Source organism: Leptodactylus fuscus, chromosome 5, assembly GCF_031893055.1.
Source record: "Leptodactylus fuscus isolate aLepFus1 chromosome 5, aLepFus1.hap2, whole genome shotgun sequence".
In the NCBI taxonomy this organism is placed as follows: Eukaryota; Metazoa; Chordata; class Amphibia; order Anura; family Leptodactylidae; genus Leptodactylus; species Leptodactylus fuscus.
In genome coordinates, this window is record NC_134269.1 from 34,311,092 (window position 1) to 34,329,673 (window position 18,582).

At 44.1% G+C, this 18,582-nt stretch overlaps 1 protein-coding gene across 5 annotated transcripts in view; it reads right to left on the reverse strand.

Annotated features, from left to right (window-relative positions):
- Window positions 1–18,582, reverse strand: part of EVI5L (ecotropic viral integration site 5 like) — a 39,517-nt gene that overhangs the window by 13,180 nt on the left and 7,755 nt on the right. For all 5 annotated transcript variants that reach the window (XM_075272841.1, XM_075272840.1, XM_075272839.1 and 2 more), the window contains exons 2-10: window positions 15,572–15,732; window positions 7,432–7,597; window positions 5,884–6,108; window positions 3,883–3,957; window positions 3,515–3,640; window positions 1,803–1,946; window positions 1,615–1,704; window positions 1,129–1,226; window positions 987–1,047 (exon numbers count right to left, since the gene is read on the reverse strand). In XM_075272841.1, coding sequence (XP_075128942.1) covers window positions 987–1,047; window positions 1,129–1,226; window positions 1,615–1,704; window positions 1,803–1,946; window positions 3,515–3,640; window positions 3,883–3,957; window positions 5,884–6,108; window positions 7,432–7,597; window positions 15,572–15,732 — 1,146 coding nt within the window. The remainder of the gene's footprint in view (window positions 1–986; window positions 1,048–1,128; window positions 1,227–1,614; window positions 1,705–1,802; window positions 1,947–3,514; window positions 3,641–3,882; window positions 3,958–5,883; window positions 6,109–7,431; window positions 7,598–15,571; window positions 15,733–18,582) is intronic.

An 18,582-nucleotide genomic window follows, 5' to 3' on the forward strand; every position in this document is an offset into this window, starting at 1 on the left:
CGCCTGTGTGCTCATCACATGACCACGGACTGGACACCACAGGACCACGGACAGTACACGACATGACCACGGATTGGACACCACCAGACCACAGACTGTACATCACATGACCATGGACTGACTTTCATCCACTGATAGTAAGCAGAATGTAAGACTGCAAGCAGAGATCTAGAAAACTGCGAGGAATCGACACAGAAAGTATATTGGAGAATTGTACAACTTTTTATTATACAAACAATAACTTTTGTCTCTTAATATTTGCCTGAAACTGGACAACCTCTTTAAACATATCCTTTATCCACAAGATAAGTGCTAAATGTCAGTGTGATTCTGAATGCAGGGGCAGGGATTTGGGGGGGGGGGGGTATTCGTTCTTCATGGGAAGAGCATCATGTAGGCATAACAAGTCTTACAAGACATTCAGTTATCTTCTCCTTTAATAATTATGTCAAACCTATAGAAATTAAAATCCACTGTAAATCACAGACCCAGTATGACGACTATCTGGTTAAAGGGGTTTTCTGAGGATATGTTATAGGTGTGATAAACACCTTGGGGGCCGAGAAACCCCTTTAAGACCCCTCCCACCTTCTAAAAGAGAAGAGTTAATGTATAGATTTCACTAGATTTCATAAATTTCCTATTAGAATTGAGATAACACCTGCGGTTACTTTATGTAACACCTGACAACCCTTCTCTATAAATCCGCCTATTGCTTGGGTGCAGACACTGAATCCTGATCAGCAGTTATGATCGCTGGTGGAAGCTGCTCATGTTCCCAGCAGTGGCCACTACTGGAGAAATATGGCATTACATGGTCACCAGAGTCGTCCAGAGAAGGGTCTTCTCTATGCAGCAGGGCCCCCAATCTGGTTAATAGAGGAGGACACACGGCGATGATATCTATATACCCCAACAGGGCATACTGACAGGGGCTGACAACACCTTACTTTTATGTTCAGTTGTCAGACATTCATTGTCCTCACCTTAATTTCAATTTGTTCCTCCATCTCTTTACTTTTAATGGCAGCGTATTCCTTCTCCAGTCTAAAGAGAAAACCAACAAAACGTCTCAGCTTGAAACAATACAATGAACTATAGCTGGAATATGTTTGACTTTCTTCCTACCGTTTCATCCTCTTAGGGTTGTACTTGACTTGGTACGCCTTAAGGATGAGCTTATCTGGGCAGCTGTCAAACTGATGTGGGATCACCTTCTGAAAATACTGAAAAACAGCCACACACATCATGTTACCACACAGAGGAACAAGTCACCAAAACACCCTCCATCTCTAGTCAAAATTTTCCATATATACTGCTATTACTAGAGGTGGTAGTCTGACACAACCCATTTCAGGGATCAAAAAAACATGGCTTCTGGGAAATTAAAGGGACATAAACTGCAATACTGTATACAACCAGTAGATGGTGTGGATTTTTTTTTCTGCAGAGGTTGGGGGTAAGGTGAACTCAGAAAATGGAGAGGTGTCAGCTCTGTAGGTGTAAGCCCCAAGACTTCAGGTTGCCCCTCTACACTTCAGGAAGCCTTGCGTGAGACTGGTATAGAAATGGACATTGGATGATGACTGTTCACAATAGGTATAAAATCCTTACCTGAGACATCCCTTCCATATCAAGCTGCATCAGTTCGGTCTGATTTACAGTCAGTAATGCCATCCCTACTCGGAATATAACCTCCAGTCCCTGTAAGGTGACACCACAGCTCAGCAGAAAGTATAGAGATCATGGCCAAGACTGAACCAATTGGCAGCACCCAGGCATTGGGCATGGCTACCACTCACCTCGTAAATGAAGATATCAAACACACGAGTGGCTATAGGCAATGGGAAGGTGGTGAGGAATAAGGTCAAAAACCAAGACGATGCGTACATTGACGTGTGGAAGCAGTGAGAGCGAAAATGGAGATTTAGTTCTGGGAGCTGGTCCTGAAGAACACAACAAAATATCTATTATTAAGGGTGAAGACTAGAACACACATGCTTGGCTTACTACAAAAGCTTGTATATAATGCTTACACACAGTATATATATATATATATATATATATATATATATATATATTGATGGCCCATCCTTAGAATAGGTCATGAATGTCAGGCTGACAGTATACAGAGCAGTCCGCTTCTGGCTCCATCCACTGTAAAGTTCTGGCATTAGCAGTGGCTAAGAACACATGATTGAAGGAGAGGAGGGGATTGGGTGTCAGACCTCCACCAATCTGATATTGAAACCCCTTTAACCCCTTCCTGCCGTGGGCATTTTTCAATTTTCGTTCTTGACTCCCACCCCCTTCAAACCCCATAACTTTTTTATTTTTCCGCTCTAAGAGCCATATGAGGTTTTAATATTTGCAGGACAAATTTTTCTTCATGATGCCACCATTAATTATTCTGTACAATGTACTGGGAAGCTGGAAAAAAATTCAAAATGGGGTGGATTTGAATAATAAGTACATTTGTGCGACTTTCTTACGGGATTCGTTTTTATGGTGTTCACTGTGCAGCCAAAATGACATGTCCCCTGTATTCTGTGTTTCGGTACGGATCCAGGGATTTATATGGTTTTATTGACACTTTAACCCCTTAACAAAAATCCAAAACTGTGCCAAAATTTTTTTTTCTAAAATTCACCATCTTCTGACAGCCGGAATTTTTTTTATACTTCTGTGTACGGGGGATGCATAGGGCGTCTTTTTTTGTGGGGTCGGGTGTACTTTTTAGTTATACCAATTTGGGGAATTTCATTTGCTTTGATCACTTTTTATTTACATTTTTAGCAGAGGCAACAGGCAAAAAACGGCGGTTTGGCACTTTTCATTTTTTTTCCTGCTACGGCGTTTATCGTATGGGAAAAAAATATTTTTATAGGTTTGTAGAGCGGATGTTTTCAGACACAGGGATACCTAACATGTAAGTGTTTCACAGTACTTAAGTACTTTTATATGTGTTCTAAGGAAAGGGGGTGATTTGAACTTTTAATTTTTTTTATTTTTTTTTTAATGTAATTTTTTTTTTTTTTAAATTTATGCATTTATTAGACCCCTAGGGGTTTTGAATCCAGTGGGTCTGAAAACTAATGCAATGCATTACCAATGCTTTGCAAAAAACCCCAGCAATTCTATTGCAGGCAATATAGAGCAGCCTTCAATATAATCCATTGAATGACAGGCCGGGGAGCCTTAACAAGGTTCTCCGCTGTCATGGCAACAGGATCCCGGATCCGAAGCTTGCTTTGGGTTCCTGCAATCGCCGGGAAAATGGCGGCGCCCACACGCTTTCAGGAAAATAGCGTCTAGGTCAACTTTGTGGTTAATGCCCGCGATCAGTGCAGACACCGATCGTGGGCATTAGTGCTGGGTATCTGCTGTATAAGACAGTAGACACCCGACGTCTATGGCGGCCACTTGGCTCTCGAGCAGCTGCAATGATAAAACACTCGGCATCCGCAGTAATAGTACAGCAGATGTCGGGAAGGGGTTAAGGAACAAGGCGTACCTGTAACATATATTCCAGCTGGTATATACATAAGCCGAGCTCAGCCATGCTGGGTTTAAATAGTTCTCGTAGCCGATACTCCTGCATCAGCCGGACAAACACACAAAAGGCTTCTTCCTCTGGCATCTAATGGGAAAAAGAGACAGAAGAATATCATATAAGAAATATATACAGAAGATGATCAGTGTAACCAGTAGTGGAGATGGATGTATAAGGTAACCAGAGGCATAGCTATAGGGGGAGAAGAGTTAGGAATCGCTATCAAGGCCCAAAGCCTCTTTATGATATAATATGACACCACTATGACAGACAGACAGCATATACATGGTCTTATGCCTCTGGGGGTAAGTGCACATACAATGACTCACCTGCATAAGAAGTAGGCCCACAATGAAAGCGCTGCCCTGACAGTAGCCCACTTCCCGGTCTATCAGTGAGTATGCCTGGGGGGACACAAAGATCTGTATAATACAAGTTCTCTATTCTTTGTATGGATAGTACTGCATACAGCTCTATGGAAACAACCCATACATCTCCTATATATAATAGAGGACGACTCTATCCACTGTAATAGCATGCTGCACATATTCTAGACTACGGACTGTCAATTCTCAATTGAAATACCGTCAGATCGTGCGCAAAATAGTCTGTACGGTGAATATCCATCCTTAAATATCGTGCTTTGTATTTTAATGGGTTAAAAATTCTGAGTCATTTCATTTCTTGATATATCCTTATAGCAGTCCAAACCCCCTACATGGACCTAAGGTAAAATTATACAATTCTTGCTGCCTCCACTAGGGGGAAGCTTATTACATACTATCTATAGCAGTGGTTCTCAACCTTTCTAATGCTGTGACCCCGCAATACAGTTCCTCATGGTGCGGTGACCCCAATCAGTTTGGAACACGCGTCCATAACGGCATGTGTTCCAGCTGAATAGCGATGTTGCAGACAGTAGCGCGGCTTCTCAGTGGCTAAAGCAATCGGAAATATGTATTTTCTGATGGCTTTAGGCATACCTCCTGACTTTTGAAGATTAGAAAGAGGGAGAAAACATGCGGCGCGCGCAGCGCCGGGTTTAGCTCCGCCCACTTATGTTGATTCCGCCCATTCTCATTAATTTTTCATGTGCTCCCACACAGTATAATCCTCCTACAGTCACCCGGACATTATATGTCCACTCACCATCTCTCCCTCAGTTTCATATAACCCCTTCATCTGCCCCGTTTCATGCCCCCCCCCTCCATCTCTTCCCCAGTTTCATGTCCCCCCATCTCTGCCCCAGTTACATGTCCCCCCATATCTGCCCCCAGTGTCATGCTGTACCCCCCCTTCATCTGCCCACAGTTTCATGTCCCCATCTGTTCCCCAGTTTCATGTTCCCCCATCTCTGCCCAGAGCTTCATGTCCCTCCATCTCTGCCCCCAGTGTCATGACGTCCCCCCTTTCATCTGCCCCTTCATTATGTTCCACCTTAATGTTTAAAACGAAAAAAACCTCTTCCACTCACCTTCCAACGCTCCCCCGCCGCCCGCTCAGTCTCAGTCTTACTCATATAGTTGTAGCCGCGATGTGACATCATCACATGGTGGCTACACATGCAGAAGTCGCAGCGCAGTGTTTAAAGCAGGAGCTGGCTGTGACAGCTCCTGCTTTAATCGCTTGTGTGTTCAACTCATCGGCGTCCTCCAGGCGCCGATAAATTGAAACCGGGTCATACCTCCCACCGATCGGGACGGTTGGGAGGTACACTTTAGGCGACCCCTGTGTTTTGGTCGTTCGACCCCCGCCAGGGTCGCGACCCACAGGTAGAGAACCGCTGATCTATAGGATGTGGGTTTGCCCACAATTTAACATAGAGAGAATGAACGGCTGACTCGCTACAAGGAAGAATGGCCACATCAATGAGCCTTAGCTGCTTATGTTTCTCCATCTTTCCATGAGCATTGCTGACGGGTAAAAAAACAAGCGATACCCACCCACCCCAGTCCCCCATTCCAGACACTGGTCCCCTGTTCCATTCAGAGCCCACACTTGCTGGGCCAGATGTGACGTCTCCAAGGTGACTGCTACGGCCAAACCTTGGCCTCTGTGGTCATACGGTGGCTATGGGTCCCTGCTAATATGTCACTGGTATCAAACACATGATCGCCGAGGCCACAGCAGTCACCAGAGCGGCTTCACTTCCGGCCCAGACAAGACGAACATGGTATGGATATGCGACCAGACGCTGGAGTGGAGGACCAGGGGTAGGTGAGTATCACTTCTTTTCAGAATATTTTAGCCCTACTCTGCGGTTTTCCAGTTTACCTTTAAGTGTATTTTCTATCGCTCTATAGGATCAGCTCTCGCGGCTTTCACTTTACCTTCATGACATTAAAAAGCCCCTCCTGCCCCAGGCTGTCCTGTCCGCGGAAGAAGTCGTGCTCAGGGTAGGTTCGAGCAATATCCCTTCGGATCAGCTTCTCACATGGAGAGGACATCTTTAGAAGATCAGCATATTGCTTTTTCACTGGCATGTCTGTTGCATTGCACAGCATCTGCCATACTATGGCTCGAAAATGATGAGGGATCCCCTTCCGAATGAGCTCCTGTGGGACACACAAGAAAGACAATGAGAAATGTCTTTAAGAAGCAATGACATCTGTGCTTGTAAAACCAAGATAGTGTGCAGGTGAGAGCAATATAACTAACTAATCCTCAAAGAGAACCCCCAGGATACCGCGTCCTATCAGAATACATACACTCATTGACAAACACAGACAGGTTGGACTGCTGCAAAACTCGGCATGCAGTTAAGTCTCAGGGACATACGGAAAGGGTTATAGATGTGGTCTGGTTAGTATCTGGGTCTTTCCACAAGAGGGCGTATAAGTGCTGTCCTTCCCCCCTGCACTTTAAAAAGGCTTGTAGGGGCTACTTTTGAGTAGTGTACCTCTCAGGGACAGATCGTTGACGACTAGACATGCCTCTATGATGCAACTGAAGACATTCTATAATATCATTTAAAATAATTTGATTTTAATTGTCCCCAACTCCGACTCCACAGGGAGACATCAGCATAGAGGATCATGTGAGCAGCTCCCTCAGTTTCCTTGACCACTATTCAGACACAAATGGCGCCTTCACTACACCCCCTGTCTCTGCCCGGACCATTCCAGGTTCTTAACAGAAGAAGATTTGGTGCACAGTGCCGCTACCTGTCCTGCCATTGTCTCCTTCATTGGCAATGGTGTCGGGAATAAGAAACTGGGACTTATCATATCATTTTTAGCAATGAATCCAGGTTCCATTTGGGATCTGATGGATGACAGTCTGGTTTGAGTATGGAAGCCTTGTGGGGGATCCTTCAATCCTGCCTTTACCATGGAGGGACACACTGTCCCATCTGCTGGCGTGATGATCTGGGGAGCCATCACATACGACAGGCATTCCCCCCTATTAGTAATACAAGGGACACTCCATGATATGTACAGGACATCCCGCGGCCACATGTGTTATCTCTCACTGGCATTTTTTATAAGGATAATGCTCACCCGCACACACAAAGTTTACACCGCCAGCTTATAACACTTCCTTGCCCTGCCTGGTCGACAGATTTATCGTCAATAGAACATTTATGGGATATGATTGTATATGGCCTATGCGCTGGCTGAGCCTGTGATTTTACAAGCCGGTGCCCGCAGAGGTAACCATTAACCCAGGATGAGACAGATAGTGTTTCAGCTGATGGAGAGAGCCTGTGCACAGTAATAGGACAATCTATGGTAATGATTGCCAGCAGTGTAATACATTGTCCTGTAATGTAATATACCCCTAGAACATCACAGACCGTCCTCCCTAGAGAACTGTAATGTAATCTGGCATGGCCAAACACAAGCTCATCTTCATCATCATCTAAGACTCTCACTGACCTTCAAAAGCTTCTCCTTCCTTCTGGTCCATTCCTCCCAGTGAGTGACAATGCGGCCCCAAAGCTCCCAGCTGTCCTGGTCCAAAGGCGGTGGCCCCGGGGAGGTGACACTGGTCCTGCAGGAACCGGAAACACTGCGTAGGGATTTGGAGTCTGCTTCCAGGAGCCTGCGGCAGAAAGAACGCTACATCAGAAAATGACGACCGGTAACATCAAGACTTTCTTTCATTTTTTAATGTAGATTGTTAGCCCCATATAGGGATCACAATGTACATTTTTCTCCCTATCAGTATGTCTTTGTAGAATGGGATGAAATCCACACAAGCACGGGGAGAACATACAAACTCCTTGCAGATGTTGTTCCTGGTGGGATTCAAACCCGGGACTCCAGCGCTGCAAGGCTGCAGTGCTAACCACTGAGCCACCGTGTTGCCCCTAAAATCAAGACTTTCTTAAAGAAACACTGATCAAATGATGTGGTCCTAGGTTGAGCATGTCATCTATGTGGAGAGGGTAGAAAGACTTTGTGAGACACCTCTGGTGAAAGCTCATCTCTCCAAGATCAAAGGGGTACAGCATTAAAATCCAACTACTTAAAGGGGCTCTATCAGCAAAATCATGCTGCACATATGCGTGCATAGCCTTTAAAAAGGCTATTCAGGCACCGTAAATGTTATATTAAACTACCCCCCTAAACCCTAAAAAAGAATGTTATCTACTTACGCATCGTGCACGCTGGGCGGGCATTCAGTGTGTGTCTTCTTCATCCACGCATCCATTACATAAAAAAAATGGCCTGGGCGCCTGCGCAGTAGCATGCGGCTTCTACTACGGCTACTGCGCATGCGCCCAAGCCATTTTTTTTATATCAGTGTCCGCTCGCGAGCGCCGGAGGAGGACGGGACCCGAAGACATCGCAGGAAGAAGAGGCGTGGATGAAGAAGACACACCCTGAATGCCCGCCCCCCGTGCACGATGCGTAAGTAGATAGAGCCCCTTTAACTCTTCTGCTCCCAACACCTGCAGTCGAGGGAGAATATGGAGGTCCCCATAAACATTAGTTGCATCCAAAATCACTGGTTTTGTCCGACATTGATTCAATATGAAAGGCCACCTTTAGGCTGAGTTCACGCGTGAATGTTTTGGACCGGAATTTGAAGCGGGGGCCGCCTCAGATTCCGGTCCAAAAAACATCTAGCTGTGACTGGATGCTGCTGCACTGCACGGGCATCCATTTGCGGCACTCTGCTCCGAATTAGGCCCAAATAAATGGGCCTAGTCGGGAGGGAGGTGTCGTGAGGCGGACGCCGTGGCTGAGTCAGTCACAGAATCCGTCTGAAGAAAGGGCAGGTTGCTTATTTTTTCTGCGAGTGGGAACAAACCACTCGCGGAAAAAGGAAATGAAAAAGGAAAAGGTGTTTTTTTTTAGTTGGATTCTAATACGGATTCCGTATCAAAATCCAGCCCAAAAATCCCCATCTGAACCCGGCCTTACAGTTCAACTCTCAATACTATAACCTTATCTGCCTGAAGTCTGGAGAAACACAGATCTCCTGATCACTCCAATTTAGGGCTTATTCACATGTGTATGAGTTTCTCATTCAAGAGCCTCTGCCTTCCTCTCCTGTACTGTGTGGGCTGACAGACTATATCACTATCATAGAGAAGCCAGCCCCATACTACAGGTAAGTACCAGTGAACCTAGGAGAGGAGGGAGGATGGGTGCTGGTCCCAAATACGTGACCCAGGGTTGGAATCAGCCCAGACACCTGTGGTTTGTCCCACACAGAACTAAGTGTGGGGGCGATTATGATCGAAATAAAAAAAATCATCGTCCATTTGCCCCCATTATAGTCAAATGTATCGGCATCTGATGATAGAGTTGGTGACGGTTGTGATTCATTGCCCAGCCCTACACATAACAACGGCATAAGCAAGTCTTTACACTCTCCCCGGAGAGCCCCTTTAAAATATCCCTCAGTACTCGCACATCTGAAGAGGTAGAAGTATATACCCTGCTGTGTGATATGTTATAATTATACATAATACACATACTGCTGATGGAATTCTATTCGCCGCTCTGCCTCATACATGGTAATGAAGGCTATATTTAATTGGGATGAATTAAATCGGAAAAGAAGCCAGCCTGTGCTATTCACCCGGCCCCATGTGTCTGAAAGAGGACATTGTGCAGAGGATGAAAGCCGCCTGGCTTCGCTATCTATACGCCATTGTCCTGCTGGGAGAATTGCAGCTGACTTTCCCAGACACACGCAGCAATGGAAGGTTTCACAACAAGGTCTCGGCACATTTTAATGAGCTCTGCACAGAAATGATCAAACATGACACTCCTATCAGCCATGGGCAAGCTCAGCCGAGTGTGCCAGCCTCATGCCACGCGGGTAATGTCTACAACAACGTATACTGCAGCATGGTCAGCTTGGAGTGTGACTTACGGTACATGGAAGTCTCATAATATACTGTATATACAAGGTGCGGATCATAAAGGGCAAGAACCTATAAGGGTGCATTTACATGGTGCAGTCAAAACTTCATAGAAAAACATTATGCGTAGTTTTGATGCTGTTTCTTGAAACGCTAAATAAATGCATTTGGGATTAAAGATGTAGTCTGAGACAGAAGGGTAATGGTCTCTGATCGGTGGGGGTCCGATACTGTCAGAAACAATTCTGCCCCTATTCGGATTAGAGCTGCGGTTCTGTACAGTGTACGGCTCTGTATACCGTATACAGCTTCCAGCTCTGTACACTGTAGTGGTTGCACTCGGGGACTGTAGCTCTGCTTTCATTCACTTGAACTTATACCTTGTGTTGGACCGATCAGATACTGATGACCTATCCTGGGTTACCCTTTGAGTCTTGGGTAACCCTTTAAGAAACTGCACCAAGAACATCAAAATTGCACCCAATACATGAGTATTCTCCCCATTTAAAAAAGTATGCAGTTTTGATCACGGTTTTCTTATTTTTACAAGTGAAACACATTGTACTTGGTGCATTCAGTGGTTCGCACTGCGGCTTTGCAATGCTGGAGTCCTGGGTTCGAATCTGATCAAGGACAACATCTACAAGGAGTTTCTATGTTCTCCTTGTGTGGGTTTCCTCTGGGTACTCAGACATACTACAAGGTAATGTAGATTGTGAGCTCTATGTGGGACAATGATAGACAATGTCTATAAAGCACTACACATTATGGTGGTACTATATAAGTAAGCAAAATAAAGACTATTCACCTATCTATAGCAGATGCCATCAAGTCCTGGTGACCAGAGCTTGACTATTCCCAGGTGCCAGGAGAACGCTGCTAAACTTCAAGGAATATGTTCCTACTAATGACTAGGAGAATAACCTTAAAAACGACAGTATTTTGTCCATCCTTCTATGAATAGTGTCTGTCCAGAAGGTATTCTTCTCTTCGGGGTTCTAGATTTTTACATGACCATGTTCATGACTACTCCATCATTGTGATGATAGATGGTGCTACCTTCACTTCATGGAACAGATATACTATACATATATATATATATATATATATATGATTGACAAGCTGCACAATCAGCACACTTTAGGGCTAGACAGGTCCCTTTGTCATGAGAAAAACTGTGCCACAGCGCCACCTACCATCCCAATTTTTGCAAAGATGCATGATTAGCCATATCCATTGTCTAAAGGATGGCTGAATAAAAATTTGGATAGGGGCTGTTCTATATAAACAACCCCTTCCACATAGGGTATTCAAGCATCATATAGGGGGGTCTCTCCATCATGGACCTTCTTCTATACGCCAGAGAGGAGAGTTACCTACTATAAATGGCTCCAGCTGTGGCGGACCTGACCAGTCCATGTATTATATGGCTACCACTTGCCTTACAGTGAGCACTGGACACGAGGCTACTTTTACAGACCAAGACGCCTTCCTAAATGAAGCGCTTTAATAACCACACACTTACCGCATACACCACGTGTACAGATGACACGCTGCTGTAGTATAACATATTGCCTCACCATGCTGGGGTATATATGGAGCATGCAGTCATGGTAAATACATTAGTGTGTGTCACAAATAGCACCGCACACTATGGTGACACACAAATAGAGCAGTGTGCAGACTATACAGATGGTGCCGGCTAGATCTGTGTATTTACTGGAGATGTTAGCCGCGTCGCCCACTTCCCATTCCTTCTCCCTCTTGTGCTGAGAATACGACTCCTGCGATGGCCAGTAACTGAGATCCATCAGACGGACGTACACAGGACAGCACTGGATGAATCATTGATTTCTCGGATTCCTCTCTTACTTTCAGCCATAAATCATTTGCCGATGATAAACCCTTCCTGTATTTCAGCAGGAGACACTGGCACCAACAACAACCAATCAGATTCCAGCTCTTATTTATGGCTGCTATAACCAACACTGCCACATTGGTCATCGGGCAGCACAGCGGGTGCCATGCGCAGAACAATGGAATCTGCTTAAAGGGATTGTCAGAGACCCTATGGTAATGGATACTGACGGTCTATCCACAGGATACATCAACCGTATCTGATAGGTGGGCCCTGCACCCATCACCTGTATACAGGTGCAAGGTGTATGGACAGAAGCTCTGCTTCTATACAAATGATTGGTAGCAGTTCCCCAGCACTAGCCCTACAGTAGCCGGAAACTGTATACAGTATACATATATGTGCACTATAGCAATGTCACAGCTTCACTTCCATTGACTGGAATAGGAAATGAGCTGCCTGTGCCCATATAGCTTGTATACAGCTTACAACAAATCCTTGAATGTTCTCATTAGCTTTAAAGGCGTTTCCCAGGATGGACATCGATATCAGATTGGACAAGCCGCTGTATTACCAGGAACAGTGCCGTAGATTCTTTAGTGGCTGTGCGTGGTTCTGCAGTCTATTGGTTTTCCATTATTTACAAGGAATAGGACAGAACTATATTAATAAAAGGCAAATCCACTACTGAATGTACAACGCTTGGAATGGTAATGAAACGATAGCCTATCAGTATCAAAGTCTTGTAAAACCCCTTTATTATTATTTTACTATAAATGTTAGTATTATACATACAATATTGTACATTTAGAGGAAATGTCAAACCACACAGACAATCCTGGTCTCAAAATGGGTCGGGGTAACAGCCAGGCATATTATACATTTAAGGCGTTGTCAATCCTACTAACCCTATCCTATTCTATTACTTATAATATATAATATATATATAATAATAATAATAATAATAATAATAATAATAGATGTTTGTTACTCTTTCACGCAAAAACGGCTGAATGGATTTGAATGAAATTCGGCACATAGATAGATTGTAACCTCGATTAACACATAGGCTACTTTTTATGCTGGTAAATCACATGGCTTCACAACTGTTATGAATTTAGACTATATTAAACTGCTCTTGCCAGTAGCACTATCTCAGCTAATTGGAGTTTGCTGATAAAGCCTGGTCTGATATCTCTCTGTGTAAAAACACAGATAACACAGAGTCCACTGTGTACAAGCATTTGCATATTATCTGATCTTCTGCAGTGCTGAGACACTGACATGGGAAAACGCCTTAAATGCACGTTGGCAGTTTGCCAATTTTAAACATGCCGGGAAAAAGTAAATCTAATTTGTGGCAACATTCTAAAACAACAAGAGCTATAAAGGTAGGCAGAAGTCACAGAGTTCTCCTCAAGCGGAGCTCAGGAGGATTGAGCAAGCTAAACGTCAAGCGGCTCTTAGAGCATCTGAAACGCCGAGTAGGCAGATTATCGATGCCAACAACACGATCATTATATGGCGTCCTGGCCAGCTGCTGAGATGCCGGAACAATCACGGGCATGGTGCGAGGGAAGAAGTTCAGCAGCAGGACAGCTTGAGAGCTGCCAAAACTCCGGAGAAGGCAAACCATCGATGGCAGTAATTTGCTGAATATAGGCAGATCATCAACGCCAACAGCACGCAGACGAAGTCGCAGACAGAGGCTAGTATGATATACAGTCCTATGAAAAAGTTTGGGCACCCCTATTAATCTTAATCATTTTTAGTTCTAAATATTTTGGTGTTTATAACAGCCATTTCAGTTTGATATATCTAATAACTGATGGACACAGTAATATTTCAGGATTGAAATGAGGTTTATTGTACTAACAGAAAATGCGCAATATGCATTAAACCAAAATTTGACCGGTGCAAAAGTATGGGCACCTCAACAGAAAAGTGACATTAATATTTAGTACATCCTCCTTTTGCAAAGATAACAGCCTCTAGTCGCTTCCTGTAGCTTTTAATCAGTTCCTGGATCCTGGATAAAGGTATTTTGGACAAACAATTCAAGTTCAGTTAAGTTAGATGGTCGCCGAGCATGGACAGCCCGCTTCAAATCATCCCACAGATGTTCAATGATATTCAGGTCTGGGGACTGGGATGGCCATTCCAGAACATTGTACTTGTTCCTCTGCATGAATGCCTGAGTCGATTTGGAGCGGTGTTTTGGATCATTGTCTTGCTGAAATATCCATCCCCGGCGTAACTTCAACTTCGTCACTGATTCTTGAACATTATTCTCAAGAATCTGCTGATACTGAGTGGAATCCATGCGACCCTCAACTTTAACAAGATTCCCGATGCCGGCATTGGCCACACAGCCCCAAAGCATGATGGAACCTCCACCAAATTTTACAGTGGGTAGCATGTGTTTTTCTTGGAATGCTGTTTCTTTTTGGACGCCATGCATAACGCCTTTTTTTATAACCAAACAACTCAATTTTTGTTTCCAAAATGAAGTTGCCTTGTCCAAATGTGCTTTTGCATACCTCAGGCAACTCTATTTGTGGCGTACGTGCAGAAACGGCTTCTTTCTCATCACTCTCCCATACAGCTTCTATTTGTGCAAAGTGCGCTGTATAGTTGACCGATGCACAGTGACACCATCTGCAGCAAGATGATGCTGCAGCTCTTTGGAGGTGTCTGTGGATTGTCCTTGACTGTTCTCACCATTCTTCTTCTCTGCCTTTCTGATATTTTTCTTGGCCTGCCACTTCTGGGCTTAACAAGAACTGTCCCTGTGGTCTTCCATTTCCTTACTATGTTCCTCACAGTGGAAACTGACAGGTTAAATCTCTGAGACAACTTTTTGTATCCTTCCCCTGAACAACTATGTTGAACAATCTTTGTTTTCAGATCATTTGAGAGTTGTTTTGAGTAGCCCATGATGCCACTCTTCAGAGGAGATTCAAATAGGAGATCAACTTGCAATTGGCCACCTTAAATACCTTTTCTCATGATTGGATACACCTGGCTATGAAGTTCAAAGCTCACTGAGGTTACAAAACCAATTTTGTGCTTCAGTAAGTCAGTAAAAAGTAGTTAGGGGAATTCAAATCAATAAAATGATAAGGGTGCCCATACTTTTGCACCGGTCAAATTTTGGTTTAATGCATATTGCACATTTTCTGTTAGTACAATAAACCTCATTTCAATCCTGAAATATTACTGTGTCCATCAGTTATTAGATATATCAAACTGAAATGGCTGCTGCAAACACCAAAATATTTAGAACAAAAAATGATTAAGATTAATAGGGGTGCCCAAACTTTTTCATAGGACTGTATGATATGCTATAGTATGATATAAATGTGTATTATAAGTATGTATGAATGTATGTATGTGTTGATAAGCCCCTTGCACACTATTGTGTGTTGGTCCCCGCTATGATTGAATGGCACGGCAGGTATATGGACGGCACAAAGATGTCATCCGTGTGCTGCCCGTGGTTCCAGAGCCAATTAATTTAAAGAATGGGGGCCACAGAAGCACATCTGCAAAACCAGACAGGAATAAGAACTTTCCTGAAATTTGAGGCCTGAACTGTCGGCCCGCACACGGATCTGTGTATTACACAGTCATGTACATAACCTGAGAATAACCTGGCTAGCACGCTGAACTAGCACACAGTTGTGTGTAAGAGGACCGACTTGGATTTCTGCCTATATCAGGTACTCATCCAAGAACTTTGCACATGTACACTAAATGCTGTATTTTTTTACCCACTGAAGTCAATGCCACCCATACACACTATATATACCCAGTTTTATATACGCCCCCTATGTACCTGTTCTGCTCCTCCAGTTTGCTGAGCAGCTCCAGCTCATCTGGACTGAGGTTTTCGGAGTCCGAGGGTGAGACGCTCACTGCCGCCGACAGGGACGAATCATCAGGACTAAGAGCTGGGCTGGCCATGTCTGAGAGATGGAGGGGGGCCAGAGTGCTCATCTGAAAAATAAAAAGACATGACAGCTTCAGAAGTAGTAATAGTAGTAGTAGGAGTAACAGCTATCAGCTTCAAGGAAGGGAGAGATTTGCGCTGCTGCTGAGTTTCGCTCAAAAGTCCAGGACTCATTTCCACCATATTAAGGCTCACATTGCTTTTTTTGCTAAATTTTGCCTGTGGAAAAACCGGGGCCCTCAGGATTGCACGTGATCATCAGCTTCTGCAATGGGGTTGGTCAGTGTGTGGCCACGAGCCAGAGGCTGAAGCTGCAGCAAGATGGGGCAGAACACTTATTTTTACAGCGCACTGAAGTAAAATTGGTCATTGCTTCCATTGAAAAGAAGACTGGGGCTTTTTTTTGGCAAAAAAATGCCCCACAACCAGCTCCAGAAAATGCAATGTGAATCTATCCTAGAACATAAAAAAGAATCCCTGCTGAATGGAGCCATGGACAGGACTAACGTTACCCATTTGTGGTCCCAAACGCTATCAGTAAAGGGTCATGCTGCTTTATTAGGGGCCCATGTGTTTTTTTTTTTTGTTTTTTTTTTGGGGGGGGGGTGTCTTGGAGCCCATATATCATAGTCACAATCCGCCAACAGCACGTGGATTTTCCAGGGTATGGCTTAAGATGGAGCAATATATTGCAAAGACATCCATCCGAAACCTCCTATGATCCCCCTGCGCACTGCGCATGCCCGCCGGCCATGAGAAAATGGCCACTTAAAATACTGTGTAAGCGGCCATTTTCTTGGCTTTGCCCTAGGCCTAGAAGTTACAAGCCACCGCCAGAAGAAGACTTGGTGAAGACCTCGTTCCAGAAGAAGATGGAGGCGGAGCTGCAGAGTTCTCTGGCAGCATTGGGGACACCCCCAGTGCTGTTTGATCACTCGAGCCCGCCCCCAGTGCTGCGAGAGAACTCGTTTACATACCGACAAAAAACAGATTTTAAAGCGAACGGCGGCGCGGAGAAGACAACGAAAGGTAGGAGAAGAATTGCCTTTCTTAAGGCTATTCTGACGTGTTAATAAGAAAAAATTGTGATTGAATGATAGGATCCCTTTAAACACTGAAGGGGCCCCATTGGTCGTGGGGTAGGGAGCCATGATATCAAAGGCCTATTCTAAGGATAATAAGGAAAGCAAATACCCAGACATTACTATCCAGACATGCCAGCAGAGATCAGTATGCAGAATATGCTAATAATATAGGCTGCAGAGCTGGAGTTCCCCTTTAAATGCATTTCCAGCCATGGTGTAAAACACTGGAGGCCTGACCCATTTCATCTTATACAGAAATCTGAGCTGTGGGCAGGTATACAGCAAACCAGCACTGTGTGTGCCTCGGGGAAGTGGCAGCTATTCTACCACTGGGCTTTTATGTAATTTTAATGAAATTGTGCTTCCTTTGTCTGCAGTAGACTTTTTATGATGATGGATTATAAAGGGGAGTGTGAAACTCTAATATACAAGCGCTGGTTATTGATACGGCATCATCCAGTGCCCTCGGCTCACACAGTCATGGAGGGGTGTGCAGAATATATTACACATACATAGGACAGATGGAGAACTTACAAAAATATATAAAGATAGATAGATAGGAGGCAGATAAGGTAGGTAGATATATATAACAGGTATGAGAACAAATTAATGACACAAAACAAAGTTAATACACACAGTGATGTCACAGTACAGGGATAAAACACACAGTGATGTCACAGTACAGAGATAATACACACAGTGATGTCACAGTACAGGGATAATACACACAGTGATGTCACAGTACAGGGATAATACACACAGTGATGTCACAGTACAGGATAATACACGCAGTGATGTCACAGTACAGGGATAATACACACAGTGATGTCACAGTACAGAGATAATACACACAGTGATGTCACAGTACAGGGATAATACACACAGTGATGTCACAGTACAGGATAATACACGCAGTGATGTCACAGTACAGGGATAATACACACAGTGATGTCACAGTACAGGGATAATATAGACAGTGATGTCACAGTACAGGATAATACACACAGTGATGTCACAGTACAGGATAATACACACAGTGATGTCACAGTACAGGGATAATACACACAGTGATGTCACAGTACAGGGATAATATACACAGTGATGTCACAGTACAGGGATAATACACACAGTGATGTCACAGTACAGGGATAATACACACAGTGATGTCACAGTACAGGATAATACACGCAGTGATGTCACAGTACAGGGATAATACACACAGTGATGTCACAGTACAGGGATAATATAGACAGTGATGTCACAGTACAGGATAATACACACAGTGATGTCACAGTACAGGGATAATACACACAGTGATGTCACAGTACAGGGATAATATACACAGTGATGTCACAGTACAGGGATAATACACACAGTGATGTCACAGTACAGAGATAATACACACAGTGATGTCACAGTACAGGATAATACACGCAGTGATGTCACAGTACAGGATAATACACACAGTGATGTCACAGTACAGAGATAATACACACAGTGATGTCACAGTACAGGGATAATACACACAGTGATGTCACAGTACAGGAATAATACACACAGTGATGTCACAGTACAGGGATAATACACACAGTGATGTCACAGTACAGGTAATACACACAGTGATGTCACAGTACAGGGATAATACACACAGTGATGTCACAGTACAGAGATAATACACACAGTGATGTCACAGTACAGGGATAATACACACAGTGATGTCACAGTACAGGGATAATACACACAGTGATGTCACAGTACAGGGATAATACACACAGTGATGCCACAGTACAGGGATAATACACACAGTGATGT